Raw genomic sequence first — 21,882 nt, 5'->3', positions numbered from 1 at the left:
TAAAAAAAAAAAAAAACATATATCCATTTCCATGGGTACTGACACAACACATTACTAAGGAATTGGCATACTCCCTAATGAATAACCAATAATGCTATGTGAAGGAGTACACAATATTGTATTATAACGTGATGCATTGGCAATAATATTGTAGATATGTGGAATAGCAATATTAATACCTAACTAATGGAGATGATGACCCCTGGTCCAAAATTCTTTTTGAATGTGATGCTAAACCGTAGTTTTTATTTGTGTAATAGATTATTTGGTTGATTTATTAGAAGTATTTGCACATTCTGTAAGTTCAATCCGCTTGAACTTACTGTATTGTATAGATTAGTTTAAACTCTTAAAGTCCACAGAACTTTGCAGCATATTCTCTTGTCTATTAACCTTCATTTCTTGGCTTTTATTTGATGGTTTAGAGCAAGATAATAATTATGATTCTCTTATCATTTCATAAAATATCATTGTATAATTTTTGCATATTTCATAATGTTTCCACCATGTAATTCTCACAATATTTACAAACAACATTTCGACATCCCACCATTTCTGGCATGTTTCTGTACTTGGATGATTGGTGTTTCCACCGATATGAATATTTTAAACCTTGGGAATAAGACACCAAACAAAAATAAATGTAACATGGACTTGTACAAGAACACTTAGGTATATGCTGATATGCACAAGTGCACACATCACATGCCCTTAGACAGGTAGAGTGAATCTGACTGTCATAATTTTTCTTTTTATCGAAAACGGTAGCTTCAATAAACAAAGCTTAAAAATACAACTGTCACCAGTTTGAGATACAATCACCAAGTCACAACACTGCCCAGAACACGTTCCCCCTAACAGCCCCCTGAATCTGCCTGTCATAATTCATAAAAGGACCCCTCTTTGTGACAGCCAACTCGGTAAAATTAAATAGGAAGACAGTGAGCCTACACACCTAGACAGTATCACGCACCACTTCATTTATTGGAAAGTATTTCACTCTACATTTACCTGCTGATACTACTTTACTATATAGGATAGATTAGCCCTTTTTCGTTCTACCAATACAATCGTAATAAATTAGGTATGCAAATGCATTTCTAATACTTCATAACAGCTTAATTCATATATTCAAGAAAGAAAACACAAATATAAACATCTATGTTCCATGAAAATTTTCACAAAGATAAAGAATAAAATCAGGTTTTTTTCCAAAAAAGTTTATTGACCAAAAGAAAGTTCAACAGTACAATCTGACATAGCTACCAAGGGGCCATTTGTTAACATCTGAAGTTGCTGAATTGAACGACCTATTGCTTCATTTTTTGGTGGATAAAATAATTAAGTAATAAAATATGCAAGGGTATAGTAATCTACGCAGCTTCAGCTTCAGCCATTAAGGAGTGCACAACCTCCTTAAAAATGTATTCACCATAAAGGACAAAGTAATAAACTTTTCGGTTCAGCAACTGCAGCTGTTATGCATAAAGATAAAGATCACACATTGGGTAAAGACAGTGGAAACCTTTCAAGTCTTCCCTGCGAATGAAATAGTAAGATCTTGGATGGAGGCGGCACAGTCCTCTAAAGAAAATAGACAGGATAATCATGGAATGGAAACCTCCAGAAGTGAACAAGTTAAAACTGAACTTTGATGGGAGTTCTATGGGAAATCCAGGATTGGCAGGTATAAGTAGTGTATTCAGGAATTCTGAAAGAAGGGTGGTGGTTCTGTATCCAGGGCCTATTGGAGTAGGAAATTCTTTGAAAAAAACAAATTGATGGCATTGCTGCAAGGCCTACGATTAGCAAAGCAATCAGGTTTCTAACAGTTGGACGTGGAAGGGGACTCAAAGTTGATCATATCATGGGCAGAGTGCAGCTGTCATGTTCCCTGGACATTTAGGCATGTAGGGAAGTGGAAAGTATCTCAAAGGACTTAAATGTTGAATTTAAGTGGGTAAGAACTGCAAATGGGATGGCTGTTACCCTAGCAAAACAGAGGGTCATGAGACAGCAGCTATTTGGAGCATCATTGTAAACTTTTATGTTCTTGGATTGTTGCTTGTTGGTTTTTCCATCATGTTGTGCTAATCTCAATTTACAGTTAATAAAATTTCCCTGCTGATAAAAAAAATAAAAAAAAAAATCAGCTGTTATCAAATGGCTACTCAGTTCCTTAGGTGGGGCTGAACACCTGGCAGCAAGTAGTTGCTTCACATGGAACTGTTAATAAACGTCTTTGACATGTTATGTCCACTTCCAAAAGGAAAACAAGTATAGAAGAAGAAAATCAGGTACCGTTGAACACCTGGCCATAAATAGTTGCTCGGGATGGAACAGTTTGTGGCTTTTCCACCAATAGCTCATCGTGAGCCTGTTGTAGAGTCGGTATTAGCCCTTCACCCAATAATTCTGAGTCTAGTATCTCACTAACCTACATTTAAAATTAGATATGTCCAATTAACTTGTAAGCAAGGACTCAAAAGGCAATACCATGTAGTAAATATTAAAAATAAATAACATAATCAAGAGATAGCGTATGATATGAGACCTTGAAATATGCAGAATAGGAAATGAAAAAATGTATCATATTTGACAGTTACCCTTGGATCCCATATGAACATTCACCAGCAAAACTGGAATTTGATGTTCTTTCATGCAAGAAATACATGCATGGATTCTCTAAATTGGCCAATGGGGCATATATGCTAGCCATTCCAGCACAGCTCTTGACATTTTTTTGAGGGTGAACTGCAAGACTTTGCATTAGCATATCTGAGCTGGGAAATGTTTCTTTTGTGTCAACTGTTCAACCATCTCCCCAACTCTTAAGAACTGCATAATCCATCATTTTGGACTCCTTTTACAATATGAGTTTTGTTCTGGTCAAGAGGGTGTATGTCCTTTGATAACTTTACCTTCCATTCACAAAATTTCCTTTGCATTTCTTGTAAAAAGCCAAGTCAGATGAGTGACAAGATGATGATATTCTAAATTAAATCCCCCAAATTTAAGCTGCCTATTACAAGACTCAAGGATATTCATGATGTGAAACCTGGAATATGTTCTCTCAAGCAACACTTCAGTCTCCATTCCTGCAAAAGTGTGTTTTAAGACATGGTGACAGCTAACTTTCTCATCACCATACTGTCTGATGCAGGGTCAACCTAGCATTCAATCATCAGAATGGGAAAAAACATTGGAGCATCTCTCTACAAATTACTGAAGCTATGAGATCCTACCTGAAAAGAAGAATATAATAAAACAATTGAAACCATGATAAAGGGAAGTGCATTCTAGCCCTCAATTGGGACCATCCAAATGAACCAAAATTTCCTGTTTATGTATCCTAACAGTTTCGTGTTTGAGAAAAATCTACAAGAATGTATTTTAAATGAAGAAAAATGGGAACGAAACAAGATACAGATGGGAGAAAGAATGACATAATAAAAAACAATAATAACAAATAAACAAATTTTACAATAGTAAAGTATACAAAGTAAAGAAAAGAAAAAGTAGTTCCTATGGAAGATCTTGACCACAAAAAAAAAAAAGAAAAACATTCTTTAGAATAGGACAGTAAAAATCTGATCTAATGGTCAACATTCAATCAACCAAACTGTTGGGTCAGTAAACCATGCAGGCTCTGGCTGGCCTACACAACGGCCGTCAACTTATAAACATTTTCCCCCTTTAAACAAAATCTGCAGTTATTTATGTTTATAGAGCTGTTGTGTTCAACAAAATAAAACCCTTCACATCATTGTGGCGATACAAGGAAGACCAAGGAATTGACCTTCAAATCCACTACCACTTCTTTAACTCCTCAAGGTAGAGAACATAAACACATATACCCAATTGAGAAGTGAACTTAATTGATGTGCTGAGCCATAAGAATGTGTTGCTCTCTTTATGCAATGTCTACTCTTTTTCTACTTTAGCAGAGTTTTCAGTTTTCATGGCATGCACCCTATCTCTGATTACAGAAATGATCAAAAGCAAACAGCATAACTTCTCAATTTGCAGTGGCTAAACTGTTTGATTTTCAAGTCAAGCTTCAAGAAAAGCAAACAATACCAAACTTAAGATGACAATAAATCTCAATTTTCAGTTTTCATGGTTTTAGCTCTGGCTGTTCTATGGGTCATTTGGGGTGAAAGGAATATTGAGCAGAAACTCCTTTCAAGAAGAGCAGCTGATTAATATAATAGTGGAGACTCTTAGAGGTTGACTGAGTGTCAATCCACTATTCGGGCAGAATGTTTATTCTTCTTCATTTTTGGATGTTGATTTTTTTTTCTTTTTTTCTTTTTTTTTTCTTTTTTTTTTTTTTTGGGGGGGGGGGGGGGGGTTTGACTGAAAGTTGTTAATATGTTTATTGAACAGTCACACTTGTAATCCTTTTGATTAATACAACTTCAAAAATAAATAAATAAATCTCAACGAAAAATGCAGATGTAATTCTTACTAGAATATTTGCACGTGAAGCAAGATCCTGCCCAACTTTGAGTTCATCAGATCGCTTATGGAAGATACATATCTTCTTCTCCATATTATTGATTAGCAAAACTTTCCGCATCAGCTTAGCCATGGGAAGGTAAGACTCACATGCGGATATTATCCCTTTGGAACCAGTATATTGTTTTGCATCACTAGAATCCATTGCCCGTGCAGCCATCATTGATAGCAAACCAGTACCAGAACTGCAGAAAATGTTTAATAATAATGTGAAAAGGGTCATCCAGGGAATGATGTAAATGAGTAAATCAGAGTCTCAGACTACCCATATTTTCATTAAATGAAAAGCCAAAAAATTGAAAATAGAAAAGGTGGGAGAGGGAAAAGAAGGATAAAAAAGACCGATACAGTTTATGAAAACAGTATTATAAACCTAATCTGCACTAGAATTCTGTTAGAATTAGGGTTGGAGAAATATTAGAGAGACTAGAAGAAGTAGAAGAAGAAGTAGAAGAAGAAGAGAGGAGAATAGAGAAGAAGGAAATTCTGGTTCGAACTAGAGAACTTAGATTCCTCTCTAGTTGGCCAGATTGAATTTATATGTTTCTATCCATAATAACAAGAGACTACTTTGTCCCCGCTTAAGTATGGAACACATCATCTAACAGAAACATTACACATCAGCAGCTTTAAACATAAATATAAAGACTAAAATACCCCTACACAGTTGGCATTAACACTCCCCCTCAAGCTGGTGAGTATATATCATATAGTCCCAGCTTGTTACATATGCAGTCCACTCTCCCCCGACTCAACCCTTTGGTGAATAGGTCTGCCCATTGATTTCCTTTGTTAACATGTGCAGTATCTATCACTCCACTCAGCACCTTCTCTCTCACAAAGTGACAGTCAACTTCTATATGCTTTTTTCTCTCGTGAAACACAGGATTAGAAGAGATGTGCATTGCAGCTTGGTTGTCACAATAAAGCTTCATTGGAGTGTCAATCGAATATCCCATCTCTTGTAGAAGATTTCTCAACCACACTAATTCACAAGTGGTGTGTGCCATAGCTTTGTATTTGACTTTTGCACTACTTCTTGCCACAACTGTTTGTTTCTTACTTTTCTATTTCACCAGATTACCCCAAGGAAAGTACAATAACCTGTAGCGGATTTTCTATCAAATATAGAGCCAGCCCAATCAATATCAGTATATCCCTCTATTTCGAGATTTCCTCCACTCTTATATATCAAGCCACGACCAGAAGCTCCCTTCAAATACCTTACAATCCTTAAAACTGCATACCAATATGGAACCCGAGGTTTCTGCATGAACCGACTCACCACACTAACTACAAATGAAATATCTAGCAGAGTAATGGTTAGGTAGTTTAGTTTACCCACCAATCGCCTGTACCTTCCAGGATCTTCAAACTCTTCACCCATATTACTGCTCGACTTGGTATTTGATTCCATAACTGTTTCAGCTGGTTTGACACCTAATAATCATATTTCTTCCAACAAATCAAGAACATATTTCCTCTTACACAAATTAATGTCATATTCAGACCTTGCTACTTTTATCCCCAAGAAGTATTTTAGTTTACCAAGGTCCTTTGTTTGAAAGTGTTCCTACAGAAAGATCTTCAACCTGTCAATTCCCAATCTATCACTCCTAGTAATGACAATATCATCTACATATACCACCAATAAGATCTTTTCATCCTACGAAACATGACTGGAGACTGAGTGGTCAACCTGACACTGTTTCATACTAAACTTCTTTACCACTTCACTGAACCTACCAAACCACGCACGAGGAGACTATTTAAGTCCATAAATGGCCTTCTTTACTCTGCACACCTTACCATCCTCCCCCTAAGCAACAAACCCCGGTGGTTGCTCCATATAGACTTCCTCAAGTAGATCATCATGTAAGAAAGCATTCTTGATGTCAAGCTGAAAGAGAGGCCAACCATACATAGCAGCTAGAGATATCATAACACGAACTAAACCAATTTTAGCAACAGGAGAGGTCTTTGTGTAGTCAATATCATATGTTTGGGATGCCCTTTGGCAACTAGTCTAGCTTTTAACCGCTCTACACTACCATCAGGTAAATACTTAACAGTGTATACCCACTTACAACCGACAGCCTGCTTACTAGGAGGAAGTGTGGTGAGATCACACGTATGATTATGAGTTAAGGCAAAGAGTTCTTCTTCCATTGCATGGCGCCACCCTGGAGAGGCAAGGGATTCCTGGACACCCGTAGGAACAATAATAAAAGATAACAAGGAGATAAATTGGCGATAGGATGCAGAAAGATGAGTGACAGAAACATAATTAGAAATAGGATGAAGAGTGCAACTGCGTTTACCTTTCCACAAGGCAATCGAAAGATCAAGATCAGAAACTAGGGTTGTAGCTGGTGTGGGAACAACTGTCGGATCTGTCGGCAGTGATGAAGTTGGAGGAGTCGATACATGTTGTCGATGTGTATACACTTGATGAATAGGTGGTCGTTCAACAGGAAGTTGCATCGGAGGCAAAGACTTGGTCACAGCCACAACAAGTGGAATGGGGTCCTCAACAGGGGCTGGAAGAGGAGGAGGTGGTGAGGAAGAAGAAACATCACTTGACCCCGAGAAAAACGGAGTGGACTCAAAGAAAGCAACATCAGCACATACAAAGGAACGTCGGGAGCTAGGGTTATAACACTTATACCGTTTCTGGGTCCAGGAATAGCCAAGGAAAATACACTTAATGGATCATGCATCTAACTTGTCCCTTCCCGGTTCAAGATTATGAACAAAATAGACACACCCAAAAACCCAAGGGGTAAGGGGAAACAGAGGCAAGGTAGGAAACAAAATGGTGAAGGGAGAATGACTTTCAAGGATGGGTGTGGGCATCCGATTAATCAGAAAGCAAGATGTAAGCACAGCATCACTCCAAAATGGTTAGGGTACATTCATATGGTGCATAAGGGATCGAGCAGCTTCCAAAAGGTGACGGTTCTTTCTCTCAGCTACCCCATTTTGTTGTGGGGTGTAGAAACATGAAGTCTAATGGATAATGCCACGTTGTTCCAAATACTCCTAAAATGGCGTATAAAAGTATTCACGGCCATTATCAGAACGGAAAATCTTAATGTATACACCAAATTGGTTGCAAATTTTAGCATAAAATTTTTGGAAAATGGAAAACAATTCACTCCTTTCTTTCATTAGGTAAAGCCACGTCATCCTTGAATAATCATCAACAAAAATAATAAAGTATCTATAACCATTGTATGACATTATTTTATTTGGACCCCAAACATCTGAATGAACTAAAGAAAAAGGACTCGACATATGATTATCAACCCTAGGACTAAAAGGAACACGATGATATTTCCCCAACTGACACGACTCACAATCCAAAGAGATATCTAATCCTCATCCCCGTCTACAGTTCCACTAAAGAGGAGAAAGAGATATCTAAAGAGTTATTGATGCACTGCCACCACCATGAAGATAATACAGTCCACCAGCTTCATACCCTCCACTAATCCTCATCCCCGTCTTGAGATCCTGAAAAACACAAGAAAGGTAAAAAGTGATAGAGCAATTTAAGGGACTTGGTCAACTTACTAACAAACATAAGGTTAAAAGGAAACTTGGGAACATACAAAATTGAGGATAAAGATAAAGGGTCTATGTTTAATATTAATAACACCACAAATGAAGGATGTTGAACCATTAGCAAGGGTAACAGAGTATGATGTTGGGCACTAAGAAAGGGAGGAAAACACACCTGGAGTTCCAGTCATGTGATCGGAGGCTCCAGAGTCAATAATCCAAGGGTTGGGTTTGGATGCCAAACAAGCCATACCTGAGTGTGCAAGAGTGGTTGTATTCTGTTGAGATGTGGCATGGACAAACCTCTCATACTCATCACGTGGAACACTCATCATCTCCTTCTCGAAAACATTTGTAGATATAGAGGGCATCTGATCAGCTGCATGACCCTCCTGTCTGGAACTACTATCACTAGTCACTGCATGATTTGCCCAAGTTGAAGGTGGGTCATGCGAATCATAACAATAATCGATGGTATGTCCTTCCATACCACAGTGCATACATCTTTTTGGACTAGAACTACATCCTCTACCACGAACTCCCCCTAAATGTCGACCTCCAATATGTCCACCACCATGACTAAACATAGGTCCACCACCACCACTACAACCATACACCGCTCCACTACTACCACTACGACCAAATTGAGCTCCACCTCTAACACCACGGCCTCCCCCTCTTGACACTGCAAAGGTCGACCTGTCAGAGATACTAGAATTCTCTGTAGGTTCAATAGCGATCCTCCAAAGACGAGCAAACACCTCTTCTAAAGATGGAAGAGTTGACCCTCCTAGTATTTGTACCCACTGGTTCATATTCAGGTTTCAGTCCTACCAAAAATCTGGTCACATCTAGTTGTTATCTTTGTTGTTGATGAATTTTAACATCAGAGGTGAGGGGATGGTACATGTTCAGCTCATTGTGAAGGTTTCTCATGCAAGCATAGTACTCCTCAAGACTTTGTTTACCCTATTGCAGATTAAAGTATTCCTAATAAAGTTGATACACTCTAGTTGTGTTGTCTTGTCAAGAATACAGCTTCTTGGCATGGTCCCAAACCTCCTTAGTTGTATCAAGGAACATAAAATTCATACTGATCTTGGGTTTCATACTATTTCATAACTAGGTTATAATATGTGCATCCTCTTGTTCCCAATCACCATACTCATGAGACTTAGTAGAGGGTTTTTCTTCCCTTATATGCTTCACTTTCTTCTTAGCTTTAAGAAAGACCTCTACGGATTTCACCCAAGGCACATAGTTTTCCCCATTCAATTTGATAGAAGCCATCTGAACATTCAGGTAGTCGGAGGGAACCATCGCAATAGTTTTGTTTTCACTGTTATCTCCCATATTTGGAAAAAAAAAATTATTTCTAATTCACCTCTCACCACACTGCACTCAGCACCACTTGTCGCTGAATTCTTCACTCTCCACACCACAACCATACTACATGACTACCTGTATTCTCACCACACTACTTGGAACTCATTAACCATTTGATCCACACTGAAATCTGCACAAAACCCTACTACATGACAACCCGAATTCTCACCACACTACTTGGAACTCACTAACCATTCGATCCACACTGAAATCTACATAAAACCCACCTATCTAATCACCAAACAATCGACCTGCACTCGACAGTCCACTGCACCACTCGAACGCCCTCTTCTCACTATCGATTAGGGGGGCTTCCTACGAATCACAGCAAACACCCACAAACCTGCTGACCGGAGGCACAGAAACCTCCAAGGGAAGAGGGCGACCACTCCTTTTCAGCCCCTTCCCTTATCTTCAACCGATGATGAAGAAAAAATAAAAAAACCCTAGGCTGAATGCGAGAAAACCAAAATTCTGGGCAGATTCGATTTTGTCACAGTAGCTCCGATACCATATTATAAACCTAAATTGCACTAGAATTCTGTTAAAATTAGGGTTGAAGAAATATTAAAGAGACTAGAAGAAGTAGAGGAAGAAGAGAGGAGAATAGAGAAGAAGGAAATTCTGTTTTGAACTAGAGAACTTAGATTCCTCTCTAGTTGGCCAGATTGGATTTATATCTTTCTATCCATAATAACAAAAGACTATTTTTTCCCCACTTAAGTACGGGACACACCATCTAACAGAAAAATGACACATCAGCAGCTTTAAACATAAATATAAAGACTAAAATGCCCCTACACAGTCAACATTAACAAACAGCAATTATTAAATTATCAAATTCAAAATATAGGAGATTTCATCCAAAGATAAGGATGGTTTTGCTTGGTATAAAACAAGGCTTGTTTACAGAAACAACAAGATAACCTTAGATGAAAGCCACGAAGAAGGAGAATGTTGTTCAAATAAGAAAAGTTCCACAGGTTGGCCAAGTGCAGAGGTGTGTCCTTCAAGAAAAAGAGGAGTATTTGAGGAGGTACAAGCAAAAATTGAATAATCGATCTTGGTGAAGGCTGTAAAACAGCTGTTTCAAGTGACACCAGAGATAAATTAAGGATAGAGAGTGAATTTCAAAGAGGAGACAACTAGGCTTTTAGAGGCAAAAAAAAAGAAAAAACAAGAGATTTCGAAGAGGGTAGGAGGAGAAAGGGAAGAGAGGGGCTGGGGTTAGCGGAGTGACAGAACTTAAGCAATGAGTCGAATCTTGTTTTGGGAAGGGAGTGAAAAGGAAAGGGTTGAGGGGGGAGAGGAGGGCGAGGACACTGGTGGTGAAGGAGTTGAAAAGGATAAGTTGGGTGAGATTAATGTTAACAAAGCAACATTTGGAATAGAGGTTGGAGAGAAGGTAGGAATATTGAGAACTGTTTAGAGGATCATGACATTGAGGAATGAGGAAGAAATTAGCTAAGGTAGGGAAGGAAAAGGAGAAAAGTATGGGTGTAGGCTCTTGCTGCAGTCACTGAAGCTGATGAATAACTGAGCAATTGGTTGCGCAATTATTTGAAGGGTCTTGTGTTTGCTTGGTGTTAGGGTTGTGGGCATTGGATTCTTGAGGGTCAGTCAGTTAGATCTTTTCAGGTTGTTTAGGGGTTTAAGATTCTTTTATTGTATTTTTGGGTTATTTCCTGTTCAGGTTTGGATAATTTTGATTTTGGCTTTGGGGAGCTAATAGTGGAAGGCTAAAAGGGGAAGACAGACCTCTAGGGCTATTGATCTTTCTGTTCTGTATTGAGGGTGACAGGTGACTCCTTGTGACCACTTCGTAAATTTCTCTCTTTTTTCTTAATGAATTCTCTTTTTTATTTATTGCCAAAAAAAGTATAGGCAATATGTATCTCTTATAGATCTGGCATATATGAGAACTAGTTAATAGTAAAATAAATACTAACTTGTGGTAGGGTTTCACTAATAAGAAAAATGTTATTCTCTACCCTAAGGGGCACAGCTAAGCTTATTAACTTCAGCCCAGGCACAAGCCTTTGGAAATTTTGTGCATTTTTTCTGATTTCTATGCCTATCAGCTGGGCTAGGGGCTCCGCCCCTAGACCTAAGAACCCCTTATTTGCTAATGTTGCTCATTCATTCATCTTAATAAAAAGATGTTTTTAAAAGACACTTAAAGGTATTTTAGTGTCGACTGTGTAGGGGTAGTTTAGTCTTTTTGTTTATGTTTTGCTGTGAGGTGTAATGTTTAAGTTAAGTGATGTGTCCCACACTTAAGTAAGGGCATAACACACCATTTGCTTTATTATAGAAAACTATACATATAACCTGGCCGACTAGAGAGAATTGACTTTTCTCTCTTGTTCGAACCAGTTTCCTCTTCTCCTCTCTTCTCTTCTCTTCTCTTCTTCTTCTCTTCTTCTTCTATCTTCTATCACCTCTAACCTTCTTCTACTACTATTTCTAACCGAATTCTAGTGCAGGTCTAAACTTTATCATGGCATCAGAGCTACTGTGACAAATTCAGATCTGCCCAGAATTCTTTTCCATCGCCATTCAGCCTAGGGTTTTCCAGATTTCATTATCATATGTTAGAGATAAGAAAAGGGCTGAAAAAGAGTGATCGCCCTTTCCCATTGGAGGTTTTCATGCTTCCTGTCAGTGGTTTACTGGGTGTTTGTAATGGTTTGTAGGAAGCCCTCTAATTGATGGTATGAAGAGGGCTGTTTCAGGTGGTGCAGTGGACAGTCGAGTGCAGGTTGGTTTTTTGTTGATCAGATAGGTGGGTTGTATGGGTGTTTCAATGTGAATCGAGTGGTTGGTGAGTTGCTATGGTTATGGTGTGTATTCACGTAGTTTTGGGGTGCTGAGAGTGAAGAATATCAGTGACTGTTATTGCTGAAAACTGTGAATGTAGGTGTTTTCACCAATAACTTGTCACTAGTGTGTAGTGTGGTGAAAAATGAATTAGAAGTGTGATATACAGGTAAGAGAAAAAAAAGGGGAAGGTAAAAGAAAAAAAAAATCAGATATGAGAGACAGTAGTGAACACAAATCTAGTGTTATGGTTCCCACCGGTTACCTGAACGTTCAGATGACTTCTGTCAAATTGAATGGGGAGAACTATGTGCCTTGGGCGAAATCTATAGAGGTCTTTCTTAGAGCCAAGGAGAAAGTGAAGCATGTAAGAAAAGAAAAACCTCCCACTGATTCTCAGGAGTACAGTGATTGGGAACAAGAAGATGCATAGATTATGACCTCGTTATGGAATAATATGAAACCCAAGATCAGTATGAATTTTATGTTCTTAGATACAGCCAAGGAGATTTGGGACCATGCCAAGAAATTGTACTCTAGACAAAACAATACTACTATAGCGTATCAGCTTTATCAGGAGCACTTTAATCTGCAACAGGGTAATCAAAGTCTTGAGGAAAACTATGCTAGCACGAGGAATCTTAGTAATGAGTTGAATGTGTACCATCCCCTCGCATCTGATGTTAAGATTCAGCAACAACAGAGAGAACAATTAGACCTGACCAGATTTTTAGTAGGGTTGAAACCTGAATATTAACCAATTGAGAGCATAGATATTAGGTGGGTCAGCTCTTCCTTCTCTAGAAGAGGTATTTGCCCAACTTTGGAGGATTTCTATTGGACCTACAGAGAATTCTAATATCTTTAACAAGTCTGCTTTTGTAGTGACGAGAGGGGGAGGTCGTGGGATTAGAGAGGGAGCTCAAGGAGTTCGGCCTGGTCATAGTGGTGGTAGACCGGTAGTGGACCCATGTATGGTCGTAGTGGTGGTGGTCAACCCATGTATACTCGTGGTGGTGGACATATTGGAGGTCGAGATTCAGGGGGAGCTCGTGGCAGAGGACGTAGTAATGGTCCGTGGCGTACACATTGTGGTATGGAAGGGCACACCATCAACTTTTGTTATGATTTGCAGGCCCACCTTCAACTTGGGCAAATCATGCAGTAGCCAATGATGGTAGTTCAAGAAAAGATAGTAAACAGCTAACCAGATCTCTTCTACATCTACAGATGTCTCCAGGAAGAAGATGATGAGTGTTCCATGTGATGAGTATGAGTGATTTATACAGGCCACATCTCAACAGAATATAACTACCCTAGCACATTCAAATATGGCTTGTCTAGCATCCAAACCCACCCATTGGATTATCGACTCTAGAGCTTTCAATCACATGACTAGGATTCCATGAGTGCTTTTCTCCCTTTCTCACTGCCCTACATCACACTCTCTTATCCTTATTAATGGTTCCACATCTTCCATTTGTAGTGTTGGTAATATTGACATAGACCCTTTATCATTGTCCTCAATTTTGCATGTTCCCAAATTTCCATTGAATCTTAAGTCTGTTAGTAAGCTGACCAAGTCTCTTAATTTCTCTATCACCTTTTACTCCTCTACTTGTGTTTTTCAAGATCTCAAAACGGGGATGAAGATTGGTAAAGGGCATAAAGCTAGTGGACTATATTACCTTGATGGTGGTGGTGGTTTGCTAACAACTCTTTAAACATCTCATTCTCCTCTTCCGTGGCACTGTAGACTTGGTCATCCATCACTTAAAGCATTGAAGTCACTTGTTTTGTCGTTGAGTCGCCTATCTGTTTTGGATTGTGAGTCGTGCCAATTAGGGAACATCATCGTGTTCTCTTTAGTCCTAAGGTTGATAATCATATGTTGAGTCCTTTTTCTTTAGTTCATTCAGATATTTGGGGTCCAAATAAAATAGCGTCATACAATGGTTACAAATACTTTGTTATTTTTGTTGATAATTATTCAATGATGGCATGGCTTTATCTTATGAAAGAAAGGAGTGATTTATTTTCCATTTTCCAAAAATTTTATGTTGAAATCCGCAACCAATTTGGTGTATACATTAAGATCCTTCATTTTGATAATGGCTGAGAATACTTTTATACACTGTTTCAAGAGTGTTTGGGACAACGTGGCATTATCCATCAGACCTCATGTACCTACATCCCACAGCAAAATGGGGTGATTGAGAGAAAAAACCGCCATCTTTTGGAAACCGCTTGGTCCCTTTTGCACCATATGAATGTACCGAAACGTTTTTGGAGTGATGTTGTACTTACATCTTTCTTCTTCGTTAACCGGATGCCCACACCCATCCTTGAAGGTCATTCTCCCTTCACCACTTTGTTTCCTACCTTGTCTTTGTTTCCCCTTACTCCTCAGGTTTTTGGGTGTGTCAATTTTGTTCATAATATTGGACCGGGAAGGGACAAGTTAGATGCACGATCCATTAAGTGTATTTTCCTTGGCTATTCCCGGACCCAGAAAAGGTGTAAGTGTTATAACCCTAGCTCTCAGCATTCCTTTGTGTGCCCTGATATTACTTTATTTGAGTCTATTCCGTTTTTTTTTAGGCCAGGTGATGTCTCTTCTTCTTCTTCTTCTCGCATCCTCTTCCTCTTCCAGTTCCTATTGACGACCCTATCCCACTTGTTCCAATAGTGACCAAGTCTTCGCCTCCAGTGCAACTCCCCATTGAATGGCCACCCATCCGCCAAGTGTATACGCATCGACTACACGTACCAGCTCCTCTATTTTCTTCGTTGTAGACAGATCCGGCATTTGTTCCCACACCAGCCCCACTTCCTATTTCTAACCTTGATCTTCCTATTACCTTGCAGAAAGGCAAACGCAGTTGCACACTTCATCCCATTTCAAATTATGTTTTTGTATCTCACCTTTCTGCTTCCCATCACTAGTTTGTTTCAATGTTGTCTTCTATCTTTGTTTCTACGGATGTCCAAGAAGCTCTTGCCTCTCTAGGGTAGCCCTATGCAATGGAAGAAGAACCCCCAGCTTTGGCTCATAATCGTACGTAGGATCTCACCATGCTACCCCTGGTAAACACGTTGTATGTTGTAAGTACGTATACACTGTTAAGTATTTACCTGATGGTAGTGTAGAGCGGTTGAAAGCTAGACTAGTTGCCAAAGGATATTCCCAAATGTATGGTATTGACTACACCGAGACCTTCTCTCTAGTTGCTAAAATTGGTTAAGTTCATGTTTTGATATCTCTAGCTTCTATGTATGATTGGCCTTTGTTTCAACTTGACATCAAGAATGCTTTTTTACATGGTGTCTCCTTGAGGAGGTCTATATGGAGCAACCATCAGGGTTTGTTGCTCAGGGGGAGGATGGTGGTAAGGTGTGTACTCTAAAGAAGGCCATTTGTGGACTCAAACAGTCCCCCAATGCGTGGTTTGGTAGATTTAGTGAAGTGATAAAAAAGTTTGGCATGAAATAGTGCTAGGTTGATCACTCAATATTCAGCTATGATTCACATACTAGGAAGATTTTACTGGTGGTATATGTAGATGACATTGTTATTACTGACAGTAACAGGTTGGGGATTGATCGGCTGAAGACCTGTATACAAGAGTATTTCCAAACAAAGGACCTTGGTAAATTGAAATATTTCTTGGGGATAGAAATAGCAAGGTGTTAACCTGTGTTAGAGGAAGTATGTTCTTGATTTGTTGGAGGAGATAGGATTGTTAGGTGCCAAACCAGCTGAAACACCTATGGAACCAAATACCAAGATGAGTAGTGATGTGGCTGAGGAGTTCAAGGACCCTAGAAGGTACAAGAGGTTGGTGGGCAAGCTAAACTACCTAACCATCACTCGGCCAGATATTTCATTTGCAATTAGTGTGGTGATTCAGTTTATGCAAAATCCTCGAGTTCCACATAGGAATGCAGTTCTGAGGATTGTAAGGTATTTGAAGGGAGCTCCTGGTCATGGCTTGCTATATAAGAGTGGAGGAAACCTTGAAATTGAGGTATACACTAATGCCGATTGGGCTGGCTCTATCTCTGACAAAATTTCCAATACAGGTTATTGTACCTTTCTTGGGGGTAATTTGGTGACATGAAAGAGTAAGAAGCAGATAGTGGTGGCAAGAAGCAATGCAGAAGCTGAATACAAAGCCAATAGCACATACAACTTGTGAACTAGTGTGGCTGAGAAATCTTCTACAAGAGATGGGGTACTCGATTAACACTCCGATGAAGCTTTATTGTGACAACCAAGTTGTAGTCCACATCTCTTCTGATCAAGTTTTTAATGAGAGAACAAAATATATTGAAGTTGATTGTCACTTTGTGAGAGAGAAGGTGCTTAGTAGAGTGATAGATACTACATATGTTCACACAAGAAGTCAATGAGCATTCTTGTTCACCAAAGGGTTGAGCCGGATAAGAGTGGACTACATATGTAACGAGCTGGGACTATATGATATATACTCACTAGCTTGAGGGGGAGTGTGTAGGGGTTGTTTAGTCTTTTATGTTTTGGTGTGAGGTGTAATGTTTAAGTTAAGTGATTTGTCCCATACTTAAGTAGGGGCATAACAGACCTGGCCGACTAGAGAGAATTGACTTTTCTCTCTTGTTCGAACTAGTTTCTTCTTCTCCTCTCCTCTCTTCTCTTCTCTTCTTGTTCTCTCTTCCATCTCCTCTAACATTCTTCTACTACTAATTCCAACTGAATTGTAGTGCAGGTCTAAACTTTATCAGTTATAAAACCTTTTTTATAGGGATTAAGAATTTACAACCTTGATATAAACTTGTTTGGATTTGCCTTGAGAGATTTGGTATAAAGGCAACATGTGGAATCAAGAATGCATAATGTTTAACATCGCATTAGCTAGACTGAAAAACATCAAGATGTTTTGGTTTCGAAGGCTTTTGTCGAACTAAAAGGGAGTCTCTTTGGGATTAAACCAAACAAGAAAATCTTGAAGATCTAGATATCCACAAGAAGATCTTAGTGGTCAAAAGGTTGTATTTTTGTGAGGGTGTTTTTGGGCTAGTGGTGCATGGGAATGAGAGTTGTATCTTTTGTGTTTTTCTTTTGAGTCTGAGTTGTTTTTTGGGTTGCTTTTGCTTCCAGTGGTGTCAAGGGGGTTTGTTTTGATGTTTTGCTAGGCTTTCGAGTTTGTGTTTGGTTTTTTGAGCTTCAGTTGGTTTGCTTGGCTGGGAGTTGAATTCTTGCTTTTCTTCATTCTTATTTTGAGTATTTTTTGTCACTCTTCCCTATAATTTCTTTTTTTTCTTTTAATATGTTTTTATTTTATTACCAAAAAAACATCACATTAGTTATTTGAAGTAAAGCAGTTGGAAAAAAAATAATGAGATTGAGAGTTTTACATGCTAGAATATGTTTTATATGTTATGCTTGATTTTATTTTAAATTTTCATTTTAAATATGTTTTACATGTCATGTTTATGTATTTTAATATGAGATAAAAGTTTTTTAAAAACATTTATTTTAAAATTTAAGTTTATACTTTTAAAATTAATATTGTGTTTAATATTTTTAATATTTTGCTTTTTAAATTTTTTAGCTTTTTTAATTTTTAGCATTTTTTGCATTTTTGTGCCTTGCTTTGAAAAGGTGCGCACCTCACCATGTGCCTTGCACTTTTAAAACACTGCTTCAGAGCATCATGTCTCAGATGGTGATATGAAGGTTGCACAAACTCAGACATCAAAGCCCATATTTAGATGAAGAGTTCATCATTTAATGGTCAAAGAAATTCTAAAGGTAGCTTGATGATCTGAGTGAAGTAGAGGGAATATATGAGCATGTAGGCATCCTGGAGGAATAGAAGTGAAAATTGTCAAACAAACACATAATCTAGTTGAAGACCCATTCATCATCTCAGTAACAGTATTTTCGGGATGAGGCTTGAGAAGTATTTAGGTTAAGAGTCCATCCTTTAATGGTGAAGAAATTCTAATGGTAACCTAATGATATAAGTGAAGTAGAGGGAAATATGAGTGTTTAGGCATCCTGGAGGAATAAAAATGAAACTTGTCAACAAACTCATAAGTTAGCTGAATACATATTCATCATTTCAGTGACAGTATTATCAGAGGGGTTCAGAAGTAACTAAAATAACTAACTACAGAAAGAAATGCATTGAATTACAGAGGGGAACTTCCACTTTTACTTACAATGCGCTGAATTTATTTAAAAAGAAAAGTTTCAACGCTCCTTGTGTTTATAAAGTAAATCAGCTAACTCAAATCAACAATCTATGCGGTATCACTGAGACATCAGAACTCGAATTTATTTAAACGAGAAAAATTAGAGATAGAAACCCAAAAAAGGAAAGAACGTTAAGGTACCCGATATCAAGAACATGGCATGGCTTTATTACGGTCTTTTCTATGGCTTTACAGAATGCTCTATTCCGCGGTGAGTCGTTAAGCATGTCGAGATAAGACGTCGATGACAATAGGGCTTTAGGTGAATTTTCTTCTTCGCTCTCTTCGATGACTACCCATTCCGAGTTTCCTGTCAAGGGATTGAATCTCAACTGAAAAATGCGCTGAGACAATTTAGAGCTCATGCTTCGAACCGGCTGGCACTTGATGCGGCCGAACGATGAAGGGTTGAGACGGGTTATGGGGTGAAGGACAATATTGGAAACAAGTGTTCTGCATATTGAGGAAGCCATGAGCATCGAACGTCGAGCTTCAAATGAAAAATGCAGAGAGACATTATGGGTAACTAAGCAGTGAGTGATAGCGTCGAGTCTTCTCTTTATGATTCGGATGCTTGAGCCTTGTTAGTCTGACAAAGAAAGGGTAAGGGGAAAGGAGTTGGTATGTGCTTCAATTTCATTGTACCAGTCTTCACTTGCTGGTCTCGTCGGGTCTTCGTTACACTAGGTTTCGTAAAGGAGTTGGGGTATTTGAATTGAAGGCTTTGAAGCCACTATATTGGAGTTCGGCTTCAGTCATTCGAGCAGCCTTTTGCATTGAGAATATCGTACTTTGTGTGTTTTATTTCGTAGGAGATATTCCTAATGCAAGATTGCGAAAAACTGTTAGAACGGTATGGGCACAGATTTGCCCTATGAAGAGCAATCAGTGTTCTAAATGGATCGTCGTCTGAACAGTTAAACTGATTTAACCACTGTTCTAAAACCCTACCCGGATGTTGATCCGGTTCACTGTAAAAATGATGATTCATCCGCTTCAGCTTTCTGCTGTTGGAGTTGAAGTGGTTGGACCGTTACAACTCATCTAGACATTAAATGATGGGATAAGTTCGATCTCACACCAACACTAAAACCAATGGAAGAAGATGAAGTTTTCCAGGCTATTTGAATCTTATCAGGAAAAACTCAAATCCAAGTTTCCTAATCTGGACCTGTCGAGTTCAAAGAGATAAAGAGATAAATAAGCATCTCTTGGGGGCATCATTACTAGTTTATCTCAAATCCAAGTTTCAATTTTGGATCATTTAACCCAGTATGTTCTTTCTTTAATAAGAAATCGAATTATACTATTTTGTTGTTTTCATGCATAGTATATTGCCTCCCTCGATCTCAATCTTAGCTATTATACTACTTTGTTACTTTTTTACTTTGTTATTTATTATTTTATTATTATTTATTAATTAATAACTTAGTATTTATTCTTAGTTTAGGAATATTTTCTTATCTTATTATTACTTTATTAGCTTTATTAATAGTTTATTATTGAATTATTATGTTATTATATTTTAATGTTATTTTTTATTATTTTATTAATATTCATTATTTTTTGTTCTATTATTTTAATATTATTTTTTACTAGTTAATAATTAATATCTTTATTTTTTATTATTATAGTACTAATATTTTATTATTTAATTATTAACATAGTTATTATTATTATTATTTAATTGCCTTAATTATATTGTATTAATATTTTATTATAGTAATATTATTTTATTGTTATCTTACTAACATTTTATTAACAATTATTTGTTTTATTATAATTTAATTATTAATACGATATTATTTTATTATTACTTTAACAATATTTAATTAATATTAGGATTTGGGTTTTTTTGTGATGAGTTCTTTACTTCTTAGTAGACCATAGAATGGGAATCCCATTCCCAAGGGGGGAGCTTGGAATGGCCATTCACATGGGAGAATTCCACTCCACCAGGAATGGGAATAGGAATGGCCCATTCAAACCAAATAAACGGTTACAATTAAATGGGTAATAATTATAATTCCCATTCCAGACACCTATTCTAAGGGAACCAAATGGATCCTAACTAGACATTCAAAAACAATAAATCTAATTTATTTTACTTATGTTTATTCAAAATAAGTGATATTGAATTGACAAATCTATGATGTTAGAGGCATGTCCAATTTTTTTCTATAACTTTAATTTTTTATATATTTTTATTATTTCTTTTATGATGTCATATCTTGACCAAATTGACCTAGATGATTGAAAGAATGACCTACCACGAGACATTCAAAAAAAGTACAGAACATTAATTGCAATGCCCTTGAAAATGTAAACCTTGCCACAAGGCAAGTGCTTCACAAGTCACCACGCTCTATACTTTTTGGATTATAACAGATAAGGGCAACTTTTGGGCCCTAATATCAATAAAAGTAATATTTTTAATAAAATTTAAAAAATAGGTTAACTTTTTAAAAATAATATCAAATAAGGGTAAAATTACTATTCATCTTCTTCCTCTTGCATATCATTCATTAGCGCCATTGCCCCTCGCCGCCTCCGGCAACGCCTCCACCTTAACAACACTTATACGATTTTATGAGTCTTTAGGAGCAAGTGTTCTTCATCGGCAAAGGTCCTTACAAGTTTGCAAGTGAAATAGTTTAGGAGCGAGTGTTCTTCATTGGCAAAGGTCCTTACAAGTTTGTATGTCAAATAGTTGGGAATTTGCCACAAAAATTAGAATCTTGATCATAATAGAATAGTTTGACACGAACAACTTTATTGATTGATTTAAAAATAATAGTGGTTCAATATATATTTCTCTGAAACCTCCAAGCTTCAGCAAACATCTATACTACTTTAAAAAGTACGAAGGCCTCAAGAATATTTTTAGAATTTTCTAAGGACAATATTTACCCCTCTATATTTAAATTTAATGATAAAAAATGAGGGCAAATAGGGTAATTGGTTATTGACAATAAATGAGTTGAAAAGAGGTAATTTAAAGATATTCAATGCATTCAATCATCTCTCATTAAATCCAACATTTAAGTTACCAACTTGAATTCATGTTCATTGAATCATATATTTAAGTCATTTTTATTTCTTCTCATCATTAAGTTCTATTAATTAAATCCATACTTAATAAATTAATAGTTCCAATAACATAAAAGCGTATACCTTAAAATAGAAAAATTAGTGTTTTCATCTAAATGCTGGTAAGAAATTAAATCATTTTGAATCAAATGGGTTAATCCATGCTGCCATGATTAAATAATAAAATTAAAAATTAGATAAAATGAAAAATAGAAATTAAAAAAATTTGGAACATTTTTAGCATACATATTAAACAATAAT

At 37.3% G+C, this 21,882-nt stretch overlaps 1 protein-coding gene across 1 annotated transcript in view; it reads right to left on the bottom strand.

Annotated features, from left to right (window-relative positions):
- The window catches only part of PRMT7 (protein arginine methyltransferase 7), a 79,959-nt gene extending 60,255 nt beyond the window's left edge, over positions 1 to 19,704 (bottom strand). Inside the window, exons 1-3 of the mRNA XM_088962270.1 lie at positions 18,673 to 19,704; positions 4,472 to 4,706; positions 2,312 to 2,437 (exon numbers count right to left, since the gene is read on the bottom strand). Of these exons, the coding sequence (XP_088818396.1) occupies positions 2,312 to 2,437; positions 4,472 to 4,706; positions 18,673 to 19,010 (699 nt within the window). The 5' untranslated portion in view covers positions 19,011 to 19,704. The remainder of the gene's footprint in view (positions 1 to 2,311; positions 2,438 to 4,471; positions 4,707 to 18,672) is intronic.
- Between the last annotated feature and the right edge of the window lie 2,178 nt (positions 19,705 to 21,882).

This window comes from Nelumbo lutea, chromosome 1 (genome assembly GCF_056320005.1).
Source record: "Nelumbo lutea isolate HS-2025 chromosome 1, American lotus-T2T, whole genome shotgun sequence".
NCBI classification, from domain to species: Eukaryota; Viridiplantae; Streptophyta; class Magnoliopsida; order Proteales; family Nelumbonaceae; genus Nelumbo; species Nelumbo lutea.
Note: the sequence above shows the minus strand (reverse complement) of the source record. Positions and strands in the feature narration are given on the sequence as shown.